This window comes from Heptranchias perlo, chromosome 8, assembly GCF_035084215.1.
Source record: "Heptranchias perlo isolate sHepPer1 chromosome 8, sHepPer1.hap1, whole genome shotgun sequence".
Classification (NCBI taxonomy): domain Eukaryota; kingdom Metazoa; phylum Chordata; class Chondrichthyes; order Hexanchiformes; family Hexanchidae; genus Heptranchias; species Heptranchias perlo.
In genome coordinates, this window is record NC_090332.1 from 20,001 (window position 1) to 37,951 (window position 17,951).

The following is a 17,951-nucleotide window of genomic DNA, read 5'->3' on the forward strand; positions in this document are numbered from 1 at the left end:
AAAATTTCTCCTCATCTCCCTCTTTGGTTCTTTTGCTGATCACCTTAAATCTGTGTCCTCTGGTTACCGACCCTCCTGCCACTGGAAACAGTTTCTCCTTATTTATCTCCTATCAAAACACTTCATGATTTTGAACGCCTGGATCAAATCTCTTAACCTTCTCTGCTCCAAGGAGAACAACCCCAGACTCTCCAGTCTATCCACAGAACTGAAGTCCCTCATCCCTGGAACCATTCGAGTAAATTTCCTCTGCACCCTCTCTAAGGCCTTGACATCCTTCCCAGAGTGTGGTGCCCAGAATTGGACACAATACTCCAGCTGGGACCCAACCAGTGATTTGTAAAATTGAGAAAATGTAGGCAAATCCCTCACTGTGGGAGGGTCAAGTCCCAGGGACACCAGGTAAGTAAGAGGGGAAATCAGGGGAACTCTACTCAAAGGCAAACCGAGTTGTGGAATCAGTTCCTAGGGCTGGAGATTTAAGCAGAGGGTGGAAATGGGGTCAAGGAACATTTAGCTATAAGGAGCCGCTCGGCCCATTCACCTGGTGCTAGTACCAGCTGACCATTGGCTCTCTCTCCTCAACTTCCAATTCCTGATATATCTGTCTCTAAATATGTACATCTGGGCTCCTTGATCTTTGTATATATATCTCCCCGGTCAGGGTATCTCCTCCTGAAATCCATGCAAGTGGAACATTAGGTCTGTGTATCTGCACCCTTAGATCTGTGTATCTGCACCCTTAGATCTGTGTATCTGCACCCTTAGATCTGTGTATCTGCACCCTTAGATCTGTGTATCTGCACCCTTAGATCTGTGTATCTGCACCCTTAGATCTGTGTATCTGCACCCTTAGATCTGTGCATCTGAACCCCTAGATCTGGTAACCTGCACCTCAAGATCTCTGTATACCTGCACCCATGATCTGTGTATATGTACCCGTCGGTATGCGTATCTGTACCCCTAGCTCTGTGTACCTGTACCCCTCATTTGGTGTACCTCCACCCTTCCATGTGTGTACCTGCACCCCTCCATTTGTGTATCTATACCCCTAGATCTGTGTATCTGTACCTGTCAATCTGTGTACCTGCACCTCTAGTTCTGTCTATCTGTATCCCTGGATAAGTGTACCTTCACCCCCAGATCTGTGTACCTTCACCCCCAGATCTGTGTACCTTCACCCCCAGATCTGTGTACCTTCACCCCCAGATCTGTGTACCTGCACCCCTAGTTCTGTCTATCTGTATCCCTGGACAAGTGTACCTGCACCCCTGCACTCCGAGCCCGCATGCAGCAAGACCTGGACAACATCCAGGCTTGGGCTGATAAATGGCAAGTAACATTTGCACCAGACAAAGACCATCTCCAACAAGAGAGAGTCTAACCACCTACCCTTGACATTCAACGGCATTACCATCGCCAAATCCCCCACCATCAACATCCTGGAGGTCACCATTGACCAGAAACTTAACTGGACCAGCCATATAAATACTGTGGCTACAAGAGCAGGTCAGAGGCTGGGTATTCTGTGGCGAGTGACTCACCTCCTGACTCCCCAAAGCCTTTCCACCATCTACAAGGCACAAGTCAGGAGTGTGATGGAATACTCTCCACTTGCCTGGATGAGTGCAGCTCCAACAACACTCAAGAAGCTCGACACCATCCAGGACAAAGCAGCCCGCTTGATTGGGACCCCATCCACCACCCTAAACATTCACTCCCTTCACCAGCGGTGCACAGTGGCTGCAGTGTGTACCATCCACAGGATGCACTGCAGCAACTCGCCAAGGCTTCTTCGACAGCACCTCCCAAACCCGCGACCTCTACCACCTAGAAGGACAAGAGCAGCAGGTACATGGGAACAACACCCCACCACCCAGTCTGACCACCTCATGAACATTCTGTCCACCCCACTAACCAGTCTGTCCAACCCATTAGCCGTCCCTTCTAATTGTTTGACAAAGCTCCTACTCCCAGCACTGACCCCCGGTGTACCCCACTCCAAACACTGACCCCTGGGGTACCCCACTCCAAACACTGACCCCTGGGGTACCCCACTCCAAACACTGACCCCTGGTGTACCACACTCCAAACACTGACCCCTGGGGTACCCCAGTCCCAGCCCTGAACCCGGGTGTACCCCAGTCCCAGCCCTGACCCCCGGGGGACCCCAGTCCCAGCCCTGGCCCCCGGGGGACCCCAGTCCCAGCCCTGGCCCCCGGGGGACCCCAGTCCCAGCCCTGGCCCCCGGGGGACCCCAGTCCCAGCCCTGGCCCCCGGGGGACCCCAGTCCCAGCCCTGGCCCCCGGGGGACCCCAGTCCCAGCCCTGGCCCCCGGGGGACCCCAGTCCCAGCCCTGGCCCCCGGGGGACCCCAGTCCCAGCCCTGGCCCCCGGGGGACCCCAGTCCCAGCCCTGGCCCCCGGGGGACCCCAGTCCCAGCCCTGGCCCCCGGGGGACCCCAGTCCCAGCCCTGGCCCCCGGGGGACCCCAGTCCCAGCCCTGGCCCCCGGGGGACCCCAGTCCCAGCCCTGGCCCCCGGGGGACCCCAGTCCCAGCCCTGGCCCCCGGGGGACCCCAGTCCCAGCCCTGGCCCCCGGGGGACCCCAGTCCCAGCCCTGGCCCCCGGGGGACCCCAGTCCCAGCCCTGGCCCCCGGGGGACCCCAGTCCCAGCCCTGGCCCCCGGGGGACCCCAGTCCCAGCCCTGGCCCCCGGGGGACCCCAGTCCCAGCCCTGGCCCCCGGGGGACCCCAGTCCCAGCCCTGGCCCCCGGGGGACCCCAGTCCCAGCCCTGGCCCCCGGGGGACCCCAGTCCCAGCCCTGGCCCCCGGGGGACCCCAGTCCCAGCCCTGGCCCCCGGGGGACCCCAGTCCCAGCCCTGGCCCCCGGGGGACCCCAGTCCCAGCCCTGGCCCCCGGGGGACCCCAGTCCCAGCCCTGGCCCCCGGGGGACCCCAGTCCCAGCCCTGGCCCCCGGGGGACCCCAGTCCCAGCCCTGGCCCCCGGGGGACCCCAGTCCCAGCCCTGGCCCCCGGGGGACCCCAGTCCCAGCCCTGGCCCCCGGGGGACCCCAGTCCCAGCCCTGGCCCCCGGGGGACCCCAGTCCCAGCACCGGCCCCCGGGGGACCCCAGTCCCAGCACCGGCCCCCGGGGTAGCCCACTTCCAGCACCGGCCCCCGGGGTAGCCCACTTCCAGCACCGGCCCCCGGGGTAGCCCACTTCCAGCACCGACCCCCGGGGTAGCCCACTTCCAGCACCGACCCCCGGGGTACCCCAGTCCCAGCACCGACCCCCGGGGTACCCCAGTCCCAGCACCGACCCCCGGGGTACCTCAGTCCCAGCATTGGCCCCCAGGGCCAACACTGACCCCTGGGATTTATCAGACCCAACACTGACCCCTGGGGTACACCAGTCCCAGCACTGACCCCTGGGGTACACCAGTCCCAGCACTGACCCCTGGGGTACACCAGTCCCAGCACTGACCCCTGGGATACACCAGTCCCAGCACTGACCCCCGGGGTACCCAACTCTTAGCACTGACCCCCGGGGTACACCAGTCCCAGCACTGACCCCCGGGGTACCCAACTCTCAGCACTGACCCCCGGGGAACACCAGTCCCAGCACTGACCCCCGGGGTACCCCACTCCCAGCACTGACCCCCGGGGTACCCCACTCCCAGCACTGACCCCCGGGGTACCCCACTCCCAGCACCGACCCCCGGGGTACCCCACTCCCAGCACCGACCCCCGGGGTACCCCAGTCCCAGCACCGACCCCCGGGGTACCCCAGTCCCAGCACCGACCCCCGGGGTACCCCAGTCCCAGCACCGACCCCCGGGGTACCCCACTCCCAGCACCGACCCCCGGGGTACCCCACTCCCAGCACCGACCCCCGGGGTACCCCAGTCCCAGCACCGACCCCCGGGGTACCCCAGTCCCAGCACCGACCCCCGGGGTACCCCAGTCCCAGCACCGACCCCCGGGGTACCCCAGTCCCAGCACCGACCCCCGGGGTACCCCAGTCCCAGCACCGACCCCCGGGGTACCCCAGTCCCAGCACCGACCCCCGGGGTACCCCAGTCCCAGCATTGGCCCCCAGGGCCAACACTGACCCCTGGGGTACACCAGTCCCAGCACTGACCCCTGGGGTACACCAGTCCCAGCACTGACCCCTGGGGTACACCAGTCCCAGCACTGACCCCTGGGGTACACCAGTCCCAGCACTGACCCCTGGGGTACACCAGTCCCAGCACTGACCCCTGGGGTACACCAGTCCCAGCACTGACCCCAGGGGTACACCAGTCCCAGCACTGACCCCTGGGGTACCCCACTCCCAGCACTGACCCCTGGGGTACCCCACTCCCAGCCATTCTCCAGCCCAAAGATCCTGATCATCCCAACTCTTCCTATTCATCACCAACTTACACATCCTCTCACACCAGGCACCTGAATGTTTGTAACAAGCCCCTTGTGGGACACTTTATCCAATGCTTTCTGGAAATGAACATCTATTACAATTCCTTTACCTATGCAATCGGTCAATTCTAAAAGAAACTCTATTAAACTTATCAAAAAGAACTTGTTTTGGAGACTCTGCCCTGTGTAACCCCAGGAACTGGCGTCAGCGTCTAATCTCTCATTCTCTTTTATTCGACAGGAACTGGTGTGCCTTTGTAGTGACACGTGTTGTGTCCTGTGTCATAGAGGATGGCGTAGCAACATATATTAAACCAGAGTACCAGCCCTGTGGATGGGGGCAGTTACAGTGCCCACGGGCAGTGATGTGAGTGTTTACAGTTACAGTGCCCACGGGCAGTGATGTGAGTGTTTACAGTTACAGTGCCCACGGGCAGTGATGTGAGTGTTTACAGTTACAGAGCCCACGGGCAGTGATGTGAGTGTTTACAGTTACAGAGCCCAGGGGCAGTGATGTGAGTGTTGACAGTTACAGTGCCCACGGGCAGTGATGTGAGTGTTTACAGTTAGAGTGCCCACGGGCAGTGATGAGTGTTTACAGTTACCGAGCCCATGGGCAGTGACGTGAGTGTTTACAGTTAGAGTGCCCACGGGCAGTGATGTGAGTGTTTACAGTTACAGTGCCCATGGGCAGTGATGAGTGTTTATAGTTACAGAGCCCAGGGGCAGTGATGAGTGTTTACAGTTACAGTGCCCATGGGCAGTGATGAGTGTTTACAGTTACAGTGCCCACGGGCAGTGATGAGTGTTTATAGTTACAGTGCCCAGGGGCAGTGATGAGTGTTTACAGTTACAGAGCCCACGGGCAGTGATGTGAGTGTTTACAGTTACAGAGCCCAGGGGCAGTGATGAGTGTTTACAGTTACAGTGCCCAGGGGCAGTGATGTGAGTGTTTACAGTTACAGTGCCCAGGGGCAGTGATGAGTGTTTACAGTTACAGTGCCCACGGGCAGTGATGAGTGTTTACAGTTACAGTGCCCAGGGGCAGTGATGTGAGTGTTTATAGTTACAGAGCCCACGGGCAGTGATGAGTGTTTACAGTTACAGAGCCCAGGGGCAGTGATGAGTGTTTACAGTTACAGTGCCCACGGGCAGTGATGAGTGTTTACAGTTACAGTGCCCAGGGGCAGTGATGAGTGTTTACAGTTACAGAGCCCATGGGCAGTGATGTGAGTGTTTACAGCTACAGTGCCCACGGGCAGTGATGAGTGTTGACAGTTACAGTGCCCACGGGCAGTGATGTGAATGTTTACAGTTACAGTGCCCACGGGCAGTGATGTGAGTGTTTACAGTTACAGTGCCCACGGGCAGTGATGAGTGTTTACAGTTACAGTGCCCATGGGCAGTGATGTGAATGTTTACAGTTACAGTGCCCACGGGCAGTGATGAGTGTTTACAGTTACAGTGCCCACGGGCAGTGATGTGAGTGTTTACAGTTACAGTGCCCACGGGCAGTGATGTGAATGTTTACAGTTACAGTGCCCACGGGCAGTGATGAGTGTTTACAGTTACAGTGCCCACGGGCAGTGATGTGAATGTTTACAGTTACAGTGCCCACGGGCAGTGCTGAGTGTTTACAGTTATAGTGCCCACGGGCAGTGATGTGAGTGTTTACAGTTACAGTGCCCACAGGCAGTGATGAGTGTTTACAGTTACAGTGCCCACGGGCAGTGATGTGAATGTTTACAGTTACAGTGCCCACGGGCAGTGATGAGTGTTTACAGTTACAGTGCCCACGGGCAGTGATGTGAGTGTTTACAGTTACAGTGCCCACGGGCAGTGATGTGAATGTTTACAGTTACAGTGCCCACGGGCAGTGATGAGTGTTTACAGTTACAGTGCCCACGGGCAGTGATGTGAATGTTTACAGTTACAGTGCCCAGGGGCAGTGATGTAAATGTTTACAGTTACAGTGCCCAGGGGCAGTGATGTGAGTGTTTACAGTTACAGTGCCCACGGGCAATGATGTGAGTGTTTACAGTTACAGAGCCCAGGGGCAGTGATGAGTGTTTACAGTTACAGTGCCCACGGGCAGTGATGAGTGTTTACAGTTACAGTGCCCAGGGGCAGTGATGAGTGTTTACAGTTACAGTGCCCACAGGCAGTGACGAGTGTTTATATTTACAGAGCCCACGGGCAGTGATGAGTGTTTACAGTTACAGAGCCCACGGGCAGTGATGAGTGTTTACAGTTACAGAGCCCACGGGCAGTGATGATTGTTTACAGTTACAGTGCCCAGCGGTAGTGATGTGAGTGTTTACAGTTACAGAGCCCAGGGGCAGTGATGTGAGTATTTGCAGTTACAGTGCCCACGGGCAGTGATGTGAGTGTTTAAAGTTACAGAGCCCAGCGGTAGTGATGAGTGTTTACAGTTACAGTGCCCACAGGCAGTGATGTGAGTGTTTACAGTTACAGTGCCCATGGGCAGTGATGTGAGTGTTTACAGTTACAGTGCCCACAGGCAGTGATGTGAGTGTTTACAGTTACAGTGCCCACGGGCAGTGATGTGAGTGTTTACAGTTACAGAGCCCACGGGCAGTGATGAGTGTGTACAGTTACAGAGCCCACGGGCAGTGATGTGAGTGTTTACAGTTACAGTGCCCACGGGCAGTGATGTGAGTGTTTACAGTTACAGTGCCCACGGGCAGTGATATGAGTGTTTACAGTTACAGTGCCCATGGGCAGTGATGTGAGTGTTTACAGTTACAGTGCCCACGGGCAGTGATGAGTGTTTACAGTTACAGAGCCCACGGGCAGTGATGTGAGTGTTTACAGTTACAGTGCCCAGCGGTAGTGATGAGTGTTTACAGTTACAGTGCCCACAGGCAGTGATGTGAGTGTTGACAGTTACAGTGCCCATGGGCAGTGATGTGAGTGTTTACAGTTACAGTGCCCACGGGCAGTGATGTGAGTGTTTACAGTTACAGTGCCCACGGGCAGTGATGTGAGTGTTTACAGTTACCGAGCCCACGGGCAGTGATGAGTGTTTACAGTTACAGTGCCCACGGGCAGTGATGAGTGTTTATAGTTACAGTGCCCATGGGCAGTGATGAGTGTTTACAGTTACAGAGCCCATGGGCAGTGATGTGAGTGTTTACAGTTACAGTGCCCACGGGCAGTGATGTGAGTGTTTACAGTTACAGTGCCCATGGGCAGTGATGTGAGTGTTTACAGTTACAGTGCCCATGGGCAGTGATGAGTGTTTACAGTTACAGTGCCCACGGGCAGTGATGTGAGTGTTTATAGTTACAGTGCCCATGGGCAGTGATGAGTGTTTATAGCTACAGTGCCCACGGGCAGTGATGTGTGTTTACAGTTACAGTGCCCACGGGCAGTGATGAGTGTTAACAGTTACAGTGCCCACGGGCAGTGATGTGAGTGTTTACAGGTACAGTGCCCACGGGCAGTGATGAGTGTTTACAGGTACAGTGCCCAGGGGCAGTGATGAGTGTTTACAGTTACAGAGCCCATGGGCAGTGATGAGTGTTTACAGTTACAGTGCCCATGGGCAGTGATGAGTGTTTATAGTTACAGAGCCCACGGGCAGTGATGAGTGTTTACAGTTACAGTGCCCACGGGCAGTGATGTGAGTGTTTATAGTTACAGTGCCCACGGGCAGTGATGTGAGTGTTTATAGTTACAGTGCCCACGGGCAGTGATGTGAGTGTTTATAGTTACAGTGCCCACAGGCAGTGATGAGTGTTTATCGTTACAGTGCCCAGGGGCAGTGATGAGTGTTTACAGTTACAGTGCCCAGGGGCAGTGATGTGAGTGTTTACAGTTACAGAGCCCAGGGGCAGTGATGAGTGTTTCCAGTTACAGTGCCCACGGGCAGTGATGTGAGTGTTTACAGTTACAGTGCCCACGGGCAGTGATGTGAGTGTTTACAGTTACAGTGCCCACGGGCAGTGATGAGTGTTTACAGTTACAGTGCCCACAGGCAGTGATGTGAAAGTTTACAGTTACAGTGCCCAGGGGCAGTGATGAGTGTTTACAGTTACAGTGCCCAGGGGCAGTGATGTGAGTGTTTATAGTTACAGTGCCCACGGGCAGTGATGTGAGTGTTTACAGTTACAGTGCCCACGGGCAGTGATGTGTGTTCACAGTTACAGTGCCCACGGGCAGTGATGAGTGTTTACAGTTACAGTGCCCACGGGCAGTGATGAGTGTTTACAGGTACAGTGCCCACGGGCAGTGATGAGTGTTTACAGTTACAGTGCCCACGGGCAGTGATGTGTGTTTACAGTTACAGTGCCCACGGGCAGTGATGAGTGTTAACAGTTACAGTGCCCACGGGCAGTGATGTGAGTGTTTACAGGTACAGTGATGTGAGTGTTTACAGTTGCAGTGCCCATGGGCAGTGATGAGTGTTTACAGTTACAGAGCCCATGGGCAGTGATGAGTGTTTATAGTTACAGTGCCCACGGGCAGTGATGTGTGTTTACAGTTACAGTGCCCACGGGCAGTGATGTGTGTTTACAGTTACAGTGCCCACGGGCAGTGATGAGTGTTTCCAGTTACAGTGCCCACGGGCAGTGATGTGAGTGTTTACAGTTACAGTGCCCACGGGCAGTGATGTGAGTGTTTACAGTTACAGTGCCCACGGGCAGTGATGAGTGTTTACAGTTACAGTGCCCACGGGCAGTGATGTGAGTGTTTACAGTTACAGAGCCCACGGGCAGTGATGAGTGTTTCCAGTTACAGTGCCCACGGGCAGTGATGTGAGTGTTTACAGTTACAGAGCCCAGGGGCAGTGATGAGTGTTTACAGTTACAGTGCCCACGGGCAGTGATGAGTGTTTGCAGTTACAGTGCCCAGGGGCAGTGATGAGTGTTTACAGTTACAGTGCCCAGGGGCAGTGATGTGAATGTTTACAGTTACAGTGCCCAAGGGCAGTGATGAGTGTTTACAGTTACAGTGCCCAGGGGCAGTGATGTGAAAGTTTACAGTTACAGTGCCCAGGGGCAGTGATGAGTGTTTACAGTTACAGTGCCCACGGGCAGTGATGAGTGTTTACAGTTACAGAGCCCATGGGCAGTGATGTGAGTGTTTACAGTTACAGTGCCCATGGGCAGTAATGAGTGTTTACAGTTACAGTGCCCACGGGCAGTGATGTGAGTGTTTACAGTTACAGTGCCCACGGGCAGTGATGAGTGTTTATAGCTACAGTGCCCACGGGCAGTGATGAGTGTTTACAGTTACAGTGCCCAGGGGCAGTGATGACTGTTTACAGTTACAGTGCCCACGGGCAGTGATGTGAGTGTTTCCAGTTACAGAGCCCAGGGGCAGTGATGTTAGTGTTTACAGTTACAGTGCCCATGGGCAGTGATGTGAGTGTTTACAGTTACAGAGCCCATGGGCAGTGATGAGTGTTTAGAGTTACAGAGCCCATGGGCAGTGATGTGAGTGTTTACAGTTACAGTGCCCACGGGCAGTGATGTGAGTGTTTATAGTTACAGAGCCCAGGGGCAGTGATGTGAGTGTTTACAGTTACAGTGCCCATGGGCAGTGATGTGAGTGTTTACAGTTACAGAGCCCATGGGCAGTGATGTGAGTGTTTACAGTTACAGTGCCCACGGGCAGTGATGTGAGTGTTTACAGTTACAGAGCCCAGGGCCAGTGATGAGTGTTTACAGGTACAGTGCCCACGGGCAGTGATGAGTGTTTACAGGTACAGTGCCCACGGGCAGTGATGAGTGTTTACAGTTACAGTGCCCACGGGCAGTGATGTGTGTTTACAGTTACAGTGCCCACGGGCAGTGATGAGTGTTAACAGTTACAGTGCCCACGGGCAGTGAAGTCAGTGTTTACAGGTACAGTGCCCACGGGCAGTGATGAGTGTTTATACAGGTACAGTGCCCACGGGCAGTGATGAGTGTTTATAGTTACAGTGCCCATGGGCAGTGATGAGTGTTTATAGTTACAGTGCCCATCGGCAGTGATGAGTGTTTATAGTTACAGTGCCCACGGGCAGTGATGTGTGTTTACAGTTACAGTGCCCATGGGCAGTGATGAGTGTTTATAGTTACAGAGCCCACGGGCAGTGATGAGTGTTTACAGTTACAGTGCCCATGGGCAGTGATGTGAGTGTTTACAGTTACAGTGCCCATGGGCAGTGATGTGAGTGTTTACAGTTACAGAGCCCAGGGCCAGTGATGAGTGTTTATAGTTACAGTGCCCACGGGCAGTGATGAGTGTTTACAGTTACAGTGCCCACGGGCAGTGATGTGAGTGTTTACAGTTACAGAGCCCAGGGCCAGTGATGAGTGTTTATAGTTACAGTGCCCACGGGCAGTGATGAGTGTTTATAGTTACAGTGCCCACGGGCAGTGATGTGAGTGTTTACAGGTACAGTGCCCACGGGCAGTGATGAGTGTTTACAGTTACAGTGCCCACGGGCAGTGATGTGAGTGTTTACAGTTACAGAGCCCAGGGCCAGTGATGAGTGTTTATAGTTACAGTGCCCACGGGCAGTGATGAGTGTTTATAGTTACAGTGCCCACGGGCAGTGATGTGTGTTTACAGTTACAGAGCCCACGGGCAGTGATGTGAGTGTTTACAGTTACAGTGCCCACGGGCAGTGATGTGTGTTTACAGTTACAGAGCCCACGGGCAGTGATGTGAGTGTTTACAGTTACAGTGCCCACGGGCAGTGATGTGTGTTTACAGTTACAGTGCCCACGGGCAGTGATGAGTGTTAACAGTTACAGTGCCCACGGGCAGTGATGTGAGTGTTTACAGGTACAGTGCCCACGGGCAGTGATGTGAGTGTTTACAGTTACAGAGCCCATGGGCAGTGATGAGTGTTTATAGTTACAGAGCCCATGGGCAGTGATGAGTGTTTATAGTTACAGTGCCCACGGGCAGTGATGTGTGTTTACAGTTACAGTGCCCATGGGCAGTGATGAGTGTTTACAGTTACAGTGCCCATGGGCAGTGATGAGTGTTTACAGTTACAGTGCCCACGGGCAGTGATGTGAGTGTTTATAGTTACAGTGCCCACGGGCAGTGATGTGAGTGTTTATAGTTACAGTGCCCACAGGCAGTGATGAGTGTTTATCGTTACAGAGCCCAGGGGCAGTGATGAGTGTTTACAGTTACAGTGCCCAGGGGCAGTGATGTGAGTGTTTATAGTTACAGAGCCCAGGGGCAGTGATGAGTGTTTCCAGTTACAGTGCCCACGGGCAGTGATGTGAGTGTTTACAGTTACAGTGCCCACGGGCAGTGATGTGAGTGTTTACAGTTACAGTGCCCACGGGCAGTGATGTGAGTGTTTACAGTTACAGAGCCCACGGGCAGTGATGTGAGTGTTTACAGTTACAGAGCCCACGGGCAGTGATGTGAGTGTTTACAGTTACAGAGCCCACGGGCAGTGATGAGTGTTTCCAGTTACAGTGCCCACGGGCAGTGATGTGAGTGTTTACAGTTACAGAGCCCAGGGGCAGTGATGAGTGTTTACAGTTACAGTGCCCACGGGCAGTGATGAGTGTTTACAGTTACAGTGCCCAGGGGCAGTGATGAGTGTTTACAGTTACAGTGCCCAGGGGCAGTGATGTGAATGTTTACAGTTACAGTGCCCAGGGGCAGTGATGAGTGTTTACAGTTACAGTGCCCAGGGGCAGTGATGTGAAAGTTTACAGTTACAGTGCCCAGGGGCAGTGATGAGTGTTTACAGTTACAGTGCCCAGGGGCAGTGATGTGAGTGTATATAGTTGCAGTGCCCAGGGGCAGTGATGTGAGTGTTTACAGTTACAGTGCCCACGGGCAGTGATGAGTGTTTACAGTTACAGTGCCCATGGGCAGTGATGTGAGTGTTTACAGTTACAGTGCCCATGGGCAGTAATGAGTGTTTACAGTTACAGTGCCCACGGGCAGTGATGTGAGTGTTTACAGTTACAGTGCCCACGGGCAGTGATGAGTGTTTATAGCTACAGTGCCCACGGGCAGTGATGAGTGTTTATAGTTACAGTGCCCACGGGCAGTGATGTGAGTGTTTACAGTTACAGTGCCCAGGGGCAGTGATGACTGTTTACAGTTACAGTGCCCAGGGGCAGTGATGACTGTTTACAGTTACAGTGCCCACGGGCAGTGATGTGAGTGTTTACAGTTACAGTGCCCACGGGCAGTGATGAGTGTTTATAGCTACAGTGCCCACGGGCAGTGATGAGTGTTTATAGTTACAGTGCCCACGGGCAGTGATGTGAGTGTTTACAGTTACAGTGCCCACGGGCAGTGATGAGTGTTTATAGCTACAGTGCCCACGGGCAGTGATGAGTGTTTATAGTTACAGTGCCCACGGGCAGTGATGTGAGTGTTTATAGTTACAGAGCCCAGGGGCAGTGATGTGAGTGTTTACAGTTACAGAGCCCATGGGCAGTGATGAGTGTTTACAGTTACAGTGCCCACGGGCAGTGATGTGAGTGTTTCCCGTTACAGAGCCCAGGGGCAGTGATGTGAGTGTTTATAGTTACAGTGCCCACGGGCAGTGATGTGAGTGTTTATAGTTACAGAGCCCAGGGGCAGTGATGAGTGTTTACAGTTACAGTGCCCAGGGGCAGTGATGTGAGTGTTTAAAGTTACAGAGCCCAGGGGCAGTGATGTGAGTGTTTACAGTTACAGTGCCCATGGGCAGTGATGTGAGTGTTTACAGTTACAGTGCCCACGGGCAGTGATGTGAGTGTTTACAGTTACAGTGCCCACGGGCAGTGATGTGAGTGTTTATAGTTACAGAGCCCAGGGGCAGTGATGAGTGTTTACAGTTACAGTGCCCAGGGGCAGTGATGTGAGTGTTTACAGTTACAGAGCCCAGGGGCAGTGATGAGTGTTTACAGTTACAGTGCCCATGGGCAGTAATGTGAGTGTTTACAGTTACAGTGCCCACGGGCAGTGATGTGAGTGTTTACAGTTACAGTGCCCATGGGCAGTGATGTGAGTGTTTATAGTTACAGAGCCCAGGGGCAGTGATGAGTGTTTACAGTTACAGTGCCCAGGGCCAGTGATGTGTGTTTACAGGTACAGTGCCCACGGGCAGTGATGAGTGTTTACAGTTACAGTGCCCACGGGCAGTGATGTGTGTTTACAGTTACAGTGCCCACGGGCAGTGATGAGTGTTAACAGTTACAGTGCCCACGGGCAGTGATGTCAGTGTTTACAGGTACAGTGCCCACGGGCAGTGATGAGTGTTTATAGTTACAGAGCCCATGGGCAGTGATGAGTGTTTATAGTTACAGAGCCCATGGGCAGTGATGAGTGTTTATAGTTACAGAGCCCATGGGCAGTGATGAGTGTTTATAGTTACAGTGCCCATGGGCAGTGATGTGAGTGTTTACAGTTACAGTGCCCACGGGCAGTGATGAGTGTTTACAGGTACAGTGATGTGAGTGTTTACAGTTACAGTGCCCATGGGCAGTGATGAGTGTTTATAGTTGCAGAGCCCATGGGCAGTGATGAGTGTTTATAGTTACAGTGCCCATGGGCAGTGATGAGTGTTTATAGTTACAGTGCCCATGGGCAGTGATGAGTGTTTATCGTTACAGTGCCCACGGGCAGTGATGTGTGTTTACAGTTACAGTGCCCATGGGCAGTGATGAGTGTGTATAGTTACAGAGCCCACGGGCAGTGATGAGTGTTTACAGTTACAGTGCCCACGGGCAGTGATGTGAGTGTTTATAGTTACAGTGTCAACGGGCAGTGATGTGAGTGTTTATAGTTACAGTGCCCACAGGCAGTGATGAGTGTTTATCGTTACAGTGCCCAGGGGCAGTGATGAGTGTTTACAGTTACAGAGCCCAGGGGCAGTGATGAGTGTTTCCAGTTACAGTGCCCACGGGCAGTGATGTGAGTGTTTCCAGTTACAGTGCCCACGGGCAGTGATGTGAGTGTTTACAGTTACAGTGCCCACGGGCAGTGATGTGAGTGTTTACAGTTACAGTGCCCACGGGCAGTGATGAGTGTTTACAGTTACAGTGCCCACGGGCAGTGATGTGAGTGTTTACAGTTACAGAGCCCACGGGCAGTGATGAGTGTTTCCAGTTACAGTGCCCACGGGCAGTGATGTGAGTGTTTACAGTTACAGTGCCCACGGGCAGTGATGAGTGTTTCCAGTTACAGTGCCCATGGGCAGTGATGTGAGTGTTTATAGTTACAGAGCCCACAGGCAGTGATGAGTGTTTACAGTTACAGTGCCCAGGGGCAGTGATGAGTGTTTACAGTTACAGTGCCCACGGGCAGTGATGTAAGTGTTTATAGTTACAGAGCCCAGGGGCAGTGATGTGAGTGTTTACAGTTACAGTGCCCACAGGCAGTGATGTGAGTGTTTATAGTTACAGAGCCCAGGGGCAGTGATGAGTGTTTATAGTTACAGTGCCCACGGGCAGTGATGAGTGTTTACACTTACAGAGCCCAGGGGCAGTGATGAGTGTTTACAGTTACAGTGCCCAGGGGCAGTGATGAGTGTTTATAGTTACAGTGCCCACGGGCAGTGATGAGTGTTTACACTTACAGAGCCCAGGGGCAGTGATGAGTGTTTACAGTTACAGTGCCCAGGGGCAGTGATGAGTGTTTACAGTTACAGAGCCCAGGGGCAGTGATGTGAGTGTTTCCAGTTGCAGTGCCCACGGGCAGTGATGTGAGTGTTTACAGTTACAGTGCCCATGGGCAGTGATGAGTGTTTACAGTTACAGTGCCCATGGGCAGTGATGAGTGTTTACAGTTACAGTGCCCACGGGCAGTGATTTGAGTGTTTACAGTTACAGTGCCCACGGGCAGTGATGTGAGTGTTTACAGTTACTGTGCCCACGGGCAGTGATGTGAGTGTTTACAGTTACAGTGCCCACGGGCAGTGATGTGAGTGTTTACAGTTACAGTGCCCATGGGCAGTGATGAGTGTTTACAGTTACAGTGCCCATGGGCAGTGATGAGTGTTTATAGTTACAGTGCCCAGTGGCAGTGATGAGTGTTTATAGTTACAGTGCCCAGGGGCAGTGATGTGAGTGTTTACAGTTACAGTGCCCACGGGCAGTGATGAGTGTTTACAGTTACAGTGCCCATTGGCAGTGATGAGTGTTTATAGTTACAGTGCCCAGGGGCAGTGATGTGAGTGTTTACAGTTACAGTGCCCACGGGCAGTGATGATTGTTTACAGTTACAGAGCCCATGGGCAGTGATGTGAGTGTTTACAGTTACAGTGCCCACGGGCAGTGATGTGAGTGTTTCCAGTTACTGTGCCCACGGGCAGTGATGTGAGTGTTTACAGTTACAGTGCCCACGGGCAGTGATGTGAGTGTTTACAGTTACAGTGCCCATGGGCAGTGATGAGTGTTTACAGTTACAGTGCCCATGGGCAGTGATGAGTGTTTATAGTTACAGTGCCCAGTGGCAGTGATGAGTGTTTATAGTTACATTGCCCAGTGGCAGTGATGAGTGTTTACAGTTACAGTGCCCATGGGCAGTGATGTGAGTGTTTATAGTTACAGAGCCCACAGGCAGTGATGAGTGTTTATTGTTACAGTGCCCAGGGGCAGTGATGAGTGTTTACAGTTACAGAGCCCAGGGGCAGTGATGTGAGTGTTTACAGTTACAGTGCCCACGGGCAGTGATGAGGGTTTACAGTTACAGTGCCCACGGCCAGTGATGACTGTTTACAGTTACAGAGCCCACGGACAGTGATGACTGTTTACAGTTACAGTGCCCACGGGCAGCTGTGTGAGTGTTTCCAGTTCCAGAGCCCAGGGGCAATGATGAGTGTTTACAGTTACAGAGCCCATGGGCAGTGATGAGTGTTTACAATTACAGTGCCCACGGGCAGTGATGTGAGTGTTTACAGTTACAGAGCCCATGGGCAGTGATGAATGTTTACAGTTACAGAGCCCACGGGCATTGATGTGAATGTTTACAGTTACAGTGCCCACGGGCAGTGATGTGAGTGTTTACAGTTACAGTGCCCACGGGCAGTGATGTGAGTGTTTACAGTTACAGTGCCCATGGGCAGTGATGAGTGTTTACAGTTACAGTGCCCATGGGCAGTGATGAGTGTTTTCAGTTACAGTGCCCACGGGCAGTGATGCGAGTGTTTACAGTTACAGTGCCCATGGGCAGTGATGAGTGTTTATTGTTAAAGTGCCCACGGGCAATGATGAGTGTTTATAGTTACAGTGCCCAGGGGCAGTGATGTGAGTGTTTATAGTTACAGTGCCCAGGGGCAGTGATGAGTGTTTACAATTGCAGAGCCCACGGGCAGTGATGTGAGTGTTTACAGTTACAGTGCCCACGGGCAGTGATGTGAGTGTTTATAGTTACAGTGCCCAGGGGCAGTGATGAGTGTTTACAGTTGCAGAGCCCACGGGCAGTGATGTGAGTGTTTATAGTTGCAGTGCCCACGGGCAGTGATGTGAGTGTTTACAGTTACAGTGCCCAGGGGCAGTGATGATTGTTTACAGTTACAGAGCCCAGGGGCAGTGATGAGTGTTTATAGTTACAGTGCCCACAGGCAGTGATGAGTGTTTATAGTTACAGAGCCCACGGGCAGTGATGAGTGTTTACAGTTACAGTGCCCAGGGGCAGTGATGTGAGTGTTTACAGTTACAGAGCCCAGGGGCAGTGATGTGAGTGTTTACAGTTACAGTGCCCATGGGCAGTGATGTGAGTGTTTACAGTTACATTGCCCACGGGCAGTGATGAGTGTTTACAGGTACAGTGCCCACGGGCAGTGATGTGAGTGTTTACAGTTACAGTGCCCATGGGCAGTGATGTGAGTGTTTACAGTTACAGTGCCCACGGGCAGTGATGTGAGTGTTTACAGTTACAGTGCCCAGGGGCAGTGATGAGTGTTTACAGTTACAGTGCCCATGGGCAGTGATGTGAGTGTTTACAGTTACAGAGCCCACAGGCAGTGATGAGTGTTTACAGTTACAGTGCCCAGGGGCAGTGATGAGTGTTTACAGGTACAGTGCCCAGGGGCAGTGATGAGTGTTTACAGTTACAGTGCCCATGGGCAGTGATGTGAGTGTTTACAGTTACAGTGCCCACGGGCAGTGATGTGAGTGTTTACAGTTACAGAGCCCACGGGCAGTGATGTGACTGTTTACAGTTACAGTGCCCACGGGCAGTGATGTGAGTGTTTACAGTTACGGTGCCCACGGGCAGTGATGAGTGTTTACAGTTACAGTGCCCACGGGCAGTGATGTGAGTGTTTACAGGTACAGTGCCCACGGGCAGTGATGTGAGTGTTTACAGGTACAGTGCCCAGGGGCAGGGATGAGTGTTTACAGGTACAGTGCCCAGGGGCAGTGATGAGTGTTTACAGTTACAGAGCCCAGGGGCAGTGATGAGTGTTTACAGGTACAGTGCCCAGGGGCAGTGATGTGAGTGTTTACAGGTACAGTGCCCACGGGCAGTGATGTGAGTGTTTACAGTTACAGTGCCCACGGGCAGTGATGTGAGTGTTTACAGTTACAGTGCCCACGGGCAGTGATGTGAG

The 17,951-nt window shown here is 53.4% G+C and overlaps 1 protein-coding gene across 1 annotated transcript in view; it reads left to right on the forward strand.

Moving 5' to 3' along the window:
- The window catches only part of LOC137324311 (EMILIN-1-A-like), a 73,977-nt gene that overhangs the window by 1,010 nt on the left and 55,016 nt on the right, over positions 1 to 17,951 (forward strand). The window contains exon 2 of the mRNA XM_067988455.1: positions 4,656 to 4,781. Coding sequence (XP_067844556.1) covers positions 4,656 to 4,781 — 126 coding nt within the window. The remainder of the gene's footprint in view (positions 1 to 4,655; positions 4,782 to 17,951) is intronic.